Here is a 12,831-nt window from a genome sequence, read left to right as displayed (position 1 = left end):
CTTTAAAAAAGAACACTTAAGTGGAATCATAAAAATTTCGCTCAGGCTAAAGAAAAATTAAAAATATATTTTCCAAATTATGCTTTTTTAAAAATTTACTCCTAACTTGTTTAATTTGTCTTAAAGTTCGACTGCTCATTGTATCATTTTTTATACTCATTTCTTTCTCAGCTTAAATTTTTTAATGGATTTAATAAAAATCAAGGAAACCAATGTTACTACTTCCCTATTCTCTCGTCTCACCCCCTTCAGTGGTACGATATCCAGGAGCAATATAGTGATTTGATTTAGATGGTGAACTGAACTTTTTGAACCAATAAGTTTGTTTTTAGGGGGTTTTTTTCCCTTGTCAAAAAAAGACTAATTAATTGGACACAATTAGTATTACTAACAATACACTATAGCTGTATATAACTACTGTACTGTACACTGTAGCTGTATATACACTATAGTAATGAATACACTATAGCTACTCGTATCGTATACTCCATTCGTATTAAACGTTATAATACAGGTCATTTATATAAAAGGCCTTCAATCTCAAACCAATTAATTGAGAAGTTGGGTGGGTGTTTCTTTTTCTTTCTTTCCTTTTTTTTTTTTTTTTTTTTGGCATTGCATTGTTCATCCGTTTTTATTTCATTTACGATCGTATTACGTCGTATTTCATCACATCTCTGGCAACACCACGTGTGTTTGATTTAATCGCACGCAACTAAACGTTGTAAAGGAAGTCGAACAAGTCCTTTATCGGTCGCTTCCTGTTGTAAGCCTTTGACCAACAATCCAATCAGTAAGTGTACCCTGATTTTTCAAGGTCTCTTTCAGTCCGTTCACATTTTCCTGTTGGACATGTGGTGCTTCATTTTTCTTAGTGCGATTATAATCGGTAAGATTTTGGAATTAATTATATTGATTTCATTATACTTTTCACATAAATTGACATGGTATTCAAATAAAAGTGGACGCTTTCAAATAAAGTGTTCTATAAATACATTTCTTTGATGATAACGTTGTTTACCTATTTGCCCATGAAATTTTATGTTAATGCTCCTTTTTTAAATCTGTAATACTTATGTCATCTAAATATTAATAACATTGAAATAATATTTTAAAAAATTATATCTTGGTTTATATTATTTATATTTTTAATATTATTTATAAAACTTATATCTTGATTTTAAATTAAGGTATAAAATGCTTTTATAACTAAGTCTATATCAATTTTAATCTAATTCAAAGATGTTTAAATTTAATGATGGAGATGATTATCAATATTTATGAAGGCTTTGATTTTATCATATTCGCTACCATGATTTACACTGTGATTCGAATCATCTAGTTAATTAGATTACCCTTTCTTTCCTATCTCTTAATTATAGTAGATAAAGGGTCATCTAATTAATTAGTAGGTGTGAACTAATTTAATAGTGGTATGAGTCACGCGACAGTCAATACATATTAAAAATCTGACAATTTTTAAGAAATAACTTATGAATGTTTAAAATGCAGTTGTTGAAGTTTAGTTCCAATAAAAAAAAAATTCAAATGACAATTCAAATTTTTTGTTAGATTCATAATAGAATTTTCAATTTAATAATTATTGCATATTCTTTTCTATGTATTTCGCCATCATTTCTAAATCATGTTTATAAATTAATCAATTTAAATCATCTAAAAATAACACAAAATGTAAGATGCTGCTTTTAAATTTAGAAAAAGAAATGCTTAATACCTTCTTAAAAAGCAGATTTTTTTTATTTGTTTATATACATAATATGTGTAAATTATATTTTATTGTTAAAAATTTTATATAAATTTATTAATTTTATATATATTTATTGATAAATTATACAATTTTTGATAAATTATATAATTTTTTCAAAAACTTTCTCTTAAGGAGCACAGAATAGCGTGAAAAATTTTATGTACTAAAATTCGTAGTTCTAGCTTCAACAATCTATAGCGGCGTAGGAAAAGGAGCATACAGATATCCCAAGCACCAGACTTTTGACGGGGAAGAATAAAGCATTCATGCTTTTATTCTCTTTTTCATATTAAATATCATGATAGCAGATAAATAATACCATGACACGAACTCTAATAATTAGTTACTTTTAACCACTAAGTAACTGGTGACCGCTGTGATTGAAATAATTGTCCTACAGAGCATTTTGTACGATATTTGAGTAACATCATTCATCGATAGTTTGCCGATCTAAAATTGTTATCATGTGAAAACAGCAATTTGTTTCGTAACATTTTAAAAAAGAAACTTTCATTTTATTCAATACAGCCCTTTAAATATTTCTTGATTGGCACAATCTTAATTATTATGCTACTTGCAAATTTTGAATTCATTTAATTTTTGATTATGATAGTTGTTTTTCAATAAATTTAATTTCCAGCTATCTTCCGTATTTCGAAAAAAAAGTCATTTCAATGATAGATATTCTATAAATGAAAAAAGGAAATATATATATAAACAGTATTCTATAAAAGAAAAGAAAGTAAATATCAAGGAATTTTGTTACTTGCGTTTTCTTATTTATGATAGTACTGTAAATTTTGAAAATAAGCTATGAATATATTGCATGATGAACAAATAATTTACCAGCGATAGCATTTTATTGTTATTATCAAAAAGCAAGCATTGTTGATTTTGTTTACCAGTTATTGAATCCGGATTAAAGCACGACATTCCACGATAAGTTTCAGCATTTAATGATATGATCAGCAAGCACTATATTAAAGGGAATTTTAAAAATTCGTTACTATTCGAAATTTAAATAGAATTTGAATTGATGATTCATGACCATAATTATGTAGCTTTACAATGATTTATATTTCACTAGCAATTGAATAGCAATGATTATATTTTACTAGCGAATTTTAAAGATTCGTTACTAATCGAAATTTAGATAAAATTTGAATTTAATGAATCATGACCAAAATTATGCAGCTTTACAATGGTTTATATTTTACTAGCAACTGTTCTCGCAGCTTCGCCTGCATGTATTTGTTCTATGTGTATGTAAGTAGAAGTGAATCGTGTATACTACATAGAGCTTTTATATCCATTCATAAGAAGTTTTAATTTAAAACCTAATTAATTGCTAGTCTAAAGACTTCAGATAAAAAAAAAACAATCATAGTGTCAACATGTGCATGTAGATAAAATCTCTTTTCTCTTCTCTAAAATCTGGCTACGTATAATTGGCCATGGGAGGACCATGGAATTTCTAAATCCGTAATTTCGTTTTTGAGAGATTAAATGTGAGCTTGAAAGATTAATAATATTAGGAGAAGACAACTGAAAGCTTTTTTGACTCAGATGCTTTAAAGTATCTTTTCTTAAAAAAATGTATTTATTAAGATCTTTATCAAAAAAAAAAAAAAAAAAAAAAAAAAGGAAATGCTCTAATGCCGTGAAATCAATCGAAGATTTATATGCATCAAAGCTCATCAATAATGGAAAAATAATTTACAAATGGCGCTTGTTAAAAACTATTTTGCAGGGGAAAATTTCGACAAATGGTATTGCACTGTGATGAGATTATGCTTGTTTCTTAAATTTGTTCTATGAGCTGAATATTTCAAAAAATTCAAAAAATGGTGTCGTCTTATCCAAATTTATTTAGTGAAACCTGATTAATAAACATCCAGATTATTGCATTAGTTGCTATTACGTCCGCTCTTGATTTTAAGCAAGGGATAAAATGGGAGGAATATTTTTTACAGCACTTTATATTTGGTATTTTGATAAGTTTGATACATATTTTGAAATTATATTTTCTGGTAATATGTCATATCTTCAATTACAGTCGTTTTAAAGTATGGGTTTGATCCTATGACTGTTTTTGGAAAATAATCTGCCATTTCATCCCAAGAAATATTGTATACCCTGGATACGATTTTATACCAATACGATTTTGTTTTTATTTAGTTTCGTTCTATTTAAGATTTTTTTTATTGCTATTCTATGAATAATTTATCGCGATTTTGAATATAACTTTCCAATTTTAACAAAGCTTCAAGGACAGAGAAGCTGATTGTCTGAAACAATATTTTTTTCTGAAACTCAGAAATCATTAGAGATTTGATGGGTCGCTAAAGGTCCGGCTGTAAAGACGAAATTAGTGAGATGAATTCGATAAGAAAAAAATTATTACTTTAAGCATTTCGGTTCGAAACAATTTCGATCACCTGTAAGTAAATAATTTTCATGGAGAAAGACAGAATGTGAGCTTTGTAAATACTAATGTGCATATAAATAAACATATATTTTGCAAATATTTTAGTTGTGTTTATTTTTAAATAGAATCCTGTTCGATAAAGTCAAGCTAAAGATCAGTAAAATATTTATGTTATAATTGGGTGCATTAAAATTTTAAAATGAATAAAATATGAGACAAAATTAAATAATGTAAAAATGAAATCTACAATCCCAAATTTCACGTTATCATGTGAGAACATTTTTTTCAATGAATTGCTTAGAAATAGTAAGCGATATTTGAAGTTCAGATTTGAAACGAAGATGTTTTGCGTTGAACGTTGACGGTTGTGATTTGTAATCCAAATGGACTCGCTCTGTGTTTGAAGTTGAGTGTTGCGATTGAGAATTTGCAACACACTGCAGACGTTTAAGCTTTCTTCGTTCCCGTTGTAAAACTATTTTACTCTCCTGTTTAATTCGATCAGTTTCTAATTTTAAATTTTCATCATTCGTTTTTGTTGATTGAAGGTTTTGTCTCTGAAGGTTTGATTGAAGGTTTTGTTCAGACGTCTGTTTGCTCTTTCGTTCCATTTCTTTTTTTCTTTTGCAAGGCTCCATCGGGAGAAAGCTTAGGACGCCCCATTTATGATTTATTCATTGCCTACGCGACTTCAAGCTTCAACCCCCCCTCCCCCAACCAAAACAACATCATGTTCTTTTTCCGTTCTCAATTCCGTTTCAGAGCTCCTAATAAAGAGAGCGACGTAAATGTGGTATCGTGTTTGATAAAGGACATCGAGTAGAGTATATAGATGCCAGTCGTAAAGAGAGTTTTTGCAAAAGCGAAGTCAACACCTTCGCTCGAAAATTCAAATTTTTACTGAGAGACCTTATCTTGCGAATCACTCTGAGTAGCAACGTGAAACTCGTATCGTTACGTGCATTTCGGCGAATACTATCCAACGATATGAGCAAATGCAATGTAACTCAAATTCGCAAATTTCGAGACACGATCTCGGACCCTATTGAGACATGAGTTTCGGTAAAAAATGTCATTCGACTCTATTCATTGAGACGAGTGTTTAGACGGGTCACACTTGCCCCTATGTTGCATAGAAGCCAAGATATAACAACTTCCGGTCTGATCGGAAGTTGACGTCATCGACATCCCGAGACCCATTGGTGCTCTATGGTATCGATCCGACTTTGATTTGACCAATATTAAGCAAAATACGTATTGCGCATGCGCAATGGATCCAAAATTTTGAGGAGCTTAGCGGACCCTCGGGGGTTTTCTAAGTCAAAACCTCATGTCTCTAACATATGTAGTTTACGAGATATAACGAAAATAATCTGCGCATGCGCAGTAAATGACTCCATAGAGGGTCTTCTATAGCCTTGTAGGATTACTATGGTGAAAATCTCATCTCTCTAACATATGTAGTTTACAAGATATGACGAAAACCATCGGCGCATGCGCAGTTTACTCTAACATATATAGTTTACGAGATAAAACGATCTGCGCATGCGCAGTAGATGACTCCATAAGGGGGAGGGGTCTTCTATAGCCCGGTAGGATTACTATGGTGAAAACCCTATGTCTTTAACAGCAAGTCAACCTTTTAAAAACGCATCTGCTTATTGCAATAACTTTAAAAGTTATTTTAAAAACACATGTCAAAAGATACTACGCAAGAAATTCAACTTAAATTCAATTAAAAAGTTGCGTAACAAACACAAAAATAAAAATATAGGAGAAAGTAACATTGTAAACTGCGAGCGTGATGAACTAAATATTACTTAATATTTCTTAACTTAATATTTCAACGGAAAAATAGACATTGTTATAAATCGCTTTTAAATTAATTTTCAAAAATAAATTAAAATTAGTGAATTAATTGTACAGAAATAAAATTTATACCACTAAAAAGCTAATTTTTAAAATTCTAAGATGGAGTAAAATTAATTTTTTTGAAATGACTTCTGTCTTTTCAGAAAAATATAAGATATATATATAAAGAGAAAGAGATTATTTTATTTATTACAGGCTTGAAGTAAACTCTGATTTTTTAAATGTTCGTATCTGAACCTATTGTCTCTCTCATTAATCGCCTCGGGATCTTTTCAGAAGAGTTTTTAAATAACAGAAATAAATGTGGGGCGGCTTTCATTATCAAATTTATTTAAATTCTCTTATTCTGATTATATTTTGCTCTTGGTTTCTGAGCTGCGAATACGGTACATTTAAAAATTTAAGGCATTTATGTTTTTTAGTTTAATTTTTTTTTCTGAACCATTGTTGTTGTTTTCATATTTTATAAGGAAATAGACAATAAAAATTATTATATTGAAATGTACAAAATACAAGAATTGAAAGCAATTAAAGCCGTAAACCACAATTATGGTAATTTACAGAAAAACATAAAAAAAGAATGAAATAAAAGAGTCACTAAGAGTCTCTGCTTGTTCGATATATTTAAAAACTATATCTTTTATTTACCTTGACCAAATCTATAACAATCAGTATTATTTATCAAATTAGATAATGTATGATGATTAGATAAAACAGGCATGATCAACATAATGCAGTTGTTCGCAATTGTAGTTTACGAGTGACTAGATAATATTTGTATTGTTTTCGCTTTCCAAAAAGCTATCGAACTTTATAGAACCCCAAACTTTTAAAATCTTTCTAACCCTGTAATGCAAAGAAATGAGTTTTACGAATTTTTTTTAAGAATGATTTTTAAATTTTCTGCTTTTAGGGAACTTTCTCATAATATTTTCAATAAATGCTTTCTTTTAATTTAATAATTAATTTTATTCTTTATTTCTATTATATTTCTGTAATGCATTCGTAAGGGCGCGAAACAAATGATCACTAGTCTTATATAACATGGGATTTCCGGCCACGTGGCGATTGAATACACGTGTTGACCTTTAATAAGGGCAACGGAAGGATCATTTTCACTTGATACGTAGAAGTGATTGCGCAGTAATTTTTACACAGCTTCATACGTGGAATGGTATCAGGAAAAAAGAGAACACTTTAGAATGATCCCAACATGGGCCGAATTAATTTTTGAGCTAAATATAGTAAAGAATTGAATATGTTGATAATGAATGATGTTATGTTCATAGCACACTCATCTTAAATTTTTATAAGTCAACTATTTTTATTAAATTTGATTATTAATAAATATTTCTTCATAGTATAAAACTATTGCTTTTCTGGAAAACAAATATCAAATAATTATTTCTGCTATCAAGAGCTTATGTGTGCAAACTAAAAATATTTTCAACAATTCGAACAGTAATCCAGTACACACAACAATAAGTAATGCTTCGATTATGCTATGTGAAAAAATCATTAAGAAGCATACTGAAACTGTTCTTGTAAAAATTATTATCTTTCACCGTGGAAGTTACTAAGTAGGAGTATTGAAAATGTATTCGAAAAGTTTCAATCCAGAAAATCCAGCTGACCACTCAGTTCGTTAGATTATTTTAATCGCCAAAAAATGATTCTTTAATCACGTTAGTCGCCAAAAAATTATTCTTTATACAAGTCAATGTAGTTCTAACGTCAGATCGATTATTTCGATCTTCATTGCATATCGTGATTACCTGGAGATATTGCCTTGACTACTCTTTTTTGTGTCCTTTATCCATAAATGTTTCTATACTTTGAAAATGTTTATGAGTATCTCAAGTCTCTAATAATTAGTAATTTTGATACTACCTTACTTTCAGTTTCCTAATGTTTTCCTATCAGTTTTGAAACCCAAAAATTCTTGATTACTCATTTTAATTATCCCTTCCACAAAAAATAAAGATATTGAAAAAGAATTGAACTTCTAGTCCAAAATACTATGGCATGATAACATAATAAATTTAATTCATCTGTCTTTATATAATTTTTAAAAATTCTCTCTTAGTTATATTATTGATATGAGCATTCAAAATATATATTTATTATCGTGTAAACTGATTAAAAAGAATTTAAAGTAATGAAAAGTATTGTTGATATATATACTTACAAAAATTTATTAAAATTATAGGCAAAGTTTTAAGAAATAAAAGTGATTAATTGAAAAGCTATTTTCTTTTTTTTTTTATTTAAGAAGCAGCATAAAAATATTTTTGTGCTGTAATATGCATGTATATAAATTCTAGAAAAAGTTCGATTAATTCTTTAATAAAAAATCTTCTAATTAAAATTTTAAAAAAGTCTTTGTGTGTGTATGTGTGTGTGTGTGTGTATGTATGTGTGTGTGTGTGTGTGTGTGTGTTGTGTGTGTGACTGCCTTCCATGCAAGAAACAACAACTTGCAAATGTAATAGCTTTATATCCGAAAATCAAGCATGTTTCCGTCGTACATGCCACAACCCATTTATCGATTATGCATGTAAAATTAAAAATGATGTACGTAATCTGTAAATATTTTTATATTAAACTAAACACAGAATTCCTCTGTTGGCAAGTATATAAAGCGGACAAACCATCATGTGTTTTATATACTTTCTGGAACTTATTATTCAAAATATTTCATTCATAAGCAAAAGTATACATACTTATTCAATGCTTCAAGTTTGCATATTTGTTTGAATCCTCAATTTTATCTTTTGTTTCATGTTTTTCGATAAAGATGATAAGAAAACATAGCTTTGAAAATCAATGTAAAATATTAAAATTATCGCATTTCCAAACTAATTCAAATAATCGTCAAAACTCTCAAGTTATTTCATCTAAGATTTTACTATATTTCTTCACTTACTAAAACTGTATTTGGTAATAAAAATGTAGAGCAAATATTCTTTTCATTTACAGACAAAAATATAGCCAGTTACTATCATACTTTCTTTGGTGTTATAATACAAAAAGAACATAATAATTTGAGGATTCGCAATATGTGTGTGTGTGTGTGTGTGTGTGTGTGTGTGTGTGTGTGTGTGTGTGTGTGTGTGTGTGTGTGTGTGTGTGTGCGTGTGTGTGTGTGTGTGTGTGTGTGTGTGTGTGTGTGTGTGTGTGTGTGTGTGTGTGTGTGTGTGTGTGTGTGTGTATGTAAGCTTATTTTGTTTGAAACATCAGGTTTAAAGACATAGATGAGACATTTAGCATTTTAAAATTAATTTTGATATCCATTCCGGGGAAGCATAATTATTTACAAGCAGAGACGCGGACAAGGCACGTCTGCCACAGCGCAACACAAAAAAAGCAGAAGTAAAGAAGAGAGGGCGCGAAAAAAATGATCACTAGTCTTATATAACATGGGATTTCCGGCCACGTGGCGATTGAATATACGTGTCGCCCTTTGACAAGGGCAACGGATCATTTTCACTTGATACGTAGAAGTGATTGCGCAGTAATTTTTACCCAGCTTCATACGTGGAATGGTATCATGAAACAAGAGAACACTTTAGAATGACCCCCGACATAGGCCAAATTAAGAAAAAATTTAGAAAACTAATTTGGATTAAATTAGATATTAAAATATCATTGCATATATATATATATATATATATATAATATATATAATATATATAATATATATATAATATATATATATATATATATATATATATATATATATATATATATATATATATAATATGAAAATTTTATTAAAATACTTGTTGGCAAATATAAAGTGCTTTTTAACAAAATGTTTATGTTTATGGGTTGGCATACAATCTATAAAATGAGACATTAATTATATTTTACGCCTGATAAAAATCATTCAAAATACTTCATAGTGCAGATCTTTGATCCTAGAGTCAAATTTGGCAAATAGTTACATCTTGATAATAGGAATCTTTGGTATTTTCTCTGGATTTTTAGTTAGATTCTTAAATATAAAAATTAATTAAAATTTTAATATTTTAATAATATTTCTTATTAATTTTTAGCGAATATTTAATAATTTTTAATTAATATTTAATATTTTTAATTAATTTTTAGCGAACATTATTGTACAAAGATCCATAATATACCACTGTGAAATTCAAAAAATTAGCTTATTATTGGCGCCAATTTTTTTTCTGAGAAATTCTTTTCTTAAAATTTAATAAATTTTTAAAAATATTTTAAAGTACGTTTTATAATATATTTTCATTGTTTTATTGACCGCATTTACATATACAGACATATATTGCAGCGGCATTAAATGCATTTTTGTAATGCATTATGAATACTATAGATTAACAGTAAATTACTTTAATGGAATAACGAGAGATTAATTCATACTAAAAAATATCACGTTGCAGTGTCTCGGGATAGAGACTCAAATCTCTTTCTTTTTTGCCAAAGAAAAGTTAAAGTTATGCTTGTCAAATCGAATCCTGTTTACAAAAATAGTTGAGAGAGAATGATAGTAAAATATGAATCAATTTCAATGATTAAGATCTAATCATCTACTTTAAACCAGATAAAAAACAAACAATAAAGATTATAAGAAATGAATGTCAAACGATATTTTTAAAAAGATTGGGAATAAAATAGTTTGGGAAAGTCACAGCTGCTGTTTTCTTTCCCACCAAATAGCAAAAGAACAATTATAGAAGCCGTTTTAAGATACAATATCATCTTCAAAAATCACTTTTATTTTCATTAATATTAAAATTATTGATGATAAATTGCGAAATCTTGGAAAATTCCTTGTAGTGAACTTTATACGCTCATTTTAGTTTCGAGAGTTATTTTAAAAGGCGTTTCACAAGTTGAAATGTTGGAATTAGAAATCATTTAACAGTCTGAAACTGCCTTAATTCTCTTGAAATCAGTAAAATACTGTATTAAAACAGCACCGAATTTCCATTCGTTTCTTTTATTAAGAAGGAACAATTAACAAGTATTTCATAAACCTTATATCTTTCCCTCTAAATTCTATATACGGATCACTAAACAAAAAAATTCTTGTAGATTTTTTTTATAATTTATCTATTTAATTTTCATTTTACTTGAAACATAATAAAATGAAATGAAATTCAAGGAGGCCAACCACAAGGGAATTTTGCACGATTCGAGACTAGTAGTGTTCTAAATTTTAGCTAGTTTGAAAATTCATACGAGTTCTATCACACAGCTTACTGCTCTGAATTTGTCTGACTAAATTAAAATTTTATATCGAGAAGAAATTCTTACTTTCAAGTTGGTTGATATAAAAACTAGATTGCCCCGTTCATCATTCTTTGTTAGATGATCATCCATGCATGATTCTGATGCAATGTTGAAAACGATAAAAGACAATTCACAAAATAATTCATCTCGATGGAGAAAAGTAATATAAATATGTTGCCAAAAATAGAATTAGAAATAAATATTAAGTTTATAGTCAAAATTCAAAAAGAAAGATAAAATGAATCCGGCCCGAAGACTTTTTCAAGGGTCACCCTCAGACAAGGATTCAAACCAGGGATTTTTCTGTGAAGGGTCTGACTCTCGTCTAACAAATTGACCCCTCGTGACCCTATAAAATATGTTGCCATATTCATTTTATCCAATGTATAATGTATTTACAAAATTTCTATTTATTTTTATTCCAGCGCCTGCTCTCTCCGAAGAGAATTGCGATGTCTCCCGGTACGTTGCATGCATGGAACCTATTCACAATGCAACTTTTGGGCATCCGAATGGTCTTTTCCAGGATTCTAACGATTTGGCAACTAGTTGTCCGTAAGTATAAAAGAAAAGCATCTGTGATAGAAATAAGCAGATATGTGAATTTTTAATTCAATTTAAAAATAATATGTTGGGTAAAATAACTAACTCGTCTCTCTAATAACATTCAATGTTACTGACATCCTAATGATTGATACACAATAGATTTCCAATGATCCTTGAAACTGTCTGGCGTGGAATGCAGATAAGCATCTTTTAGAAGAATTGCAAAATGGTCTGGGACAAATTAGCGCGGAAAGGCTTTTGAACAAATTACAATAGGAAATCTATACAAATAATTATCATTTATTAAACAGTACGTTCCATGGACAGAGTTAGTTGACGAATTTCTTTTATTGAACACTTCCTTTTCAGTTTGGATTGAAATTCTTTTAACACATTTTAGGATTAACAAATGGGAATAATCTAGGATTAAATATACCTGTTAATATCTATATTTTATGCACATATTCTTTTCAGGTTGTATGCATTCTTGTAAATATGTCGAATCATCTGGTGATATAAACCGAAAAACCAAAACTCTGGTACTCCAAATTAATGTCGCTTAGAGTCTCCACGAGCGGGCATGTAAAAGTGCCCAAAAACGACATGAAATAGACTTAACTAATGTCTGAAGGTATACTGAAGGCATTTCACATCATGAATTCCACAGGGCATTTCACAAATTTGTAGGAGTGCAATGTGGTGGAGATCTCTTCTGTCCAACATGTTCTAAGGTACCATTTATATATTCAATAATGTTCTTGTCTGGGGGCTTAGGAGATCAATGGAAGTGAAATGATCACACTCTTTTTTTATATTTATTCGAGAAAAAAAAAACCCTTCGGAATAATGAAATCAAATTTAAGCTTTATTCATTTTTCTTTTTAATTTTTTTCTGAAAAGTAAAAAAGAATGTAAAATTAAATGCACTAATTTCAGGGATTGATACTAT

At 29.1% G+C, this 12,831-nt stretch overlaps 1 protein-coding gene across 1 annotated transcript in view; it reads left to right on the top strand.

Annotated features, from left to right (window-relative positions):
• The first annotated feature begins 738 nt into the window (after positions 1-738).
• Positions 739-12,831, top strand: part of LOC129962104 (uncharacterized) — a 35,134-nt gene continuing 23,041 nt past the window's right edge. The window contains exons 1-2 of the mRNA XM_056075828.1: positions 739-889; positions 11,762-11,891. Of these exons, the coding sequence (XP_055931803.1) occupies positions 853-889; positions 11,762-11,891 (167 nt within the window). The 5' untranslated portion in view covers positions 739-852. The remainder of the gene's footprint in view (positions 890-11,761; positions 11,892-12,831) is intronic.

This window comes from Argiope bruennichi, chromosome 2, assembly GCF_947563725.1.
Source record: "Argiope bruennichi chromosome 2, qqArgBrue1.1, whole genome shotgun sequence".
NCBI classification, from domain to species: Eukaryota; Metazoa; Arthropoda; class Arachnida; order Araneae; family Araneidae; genus Argiope; species Argiope bruennichi.
Note: the sequence above shows the minus strand (reverse complement) of the source record. Positions and strands in the feature narration are given on the sequence as shown.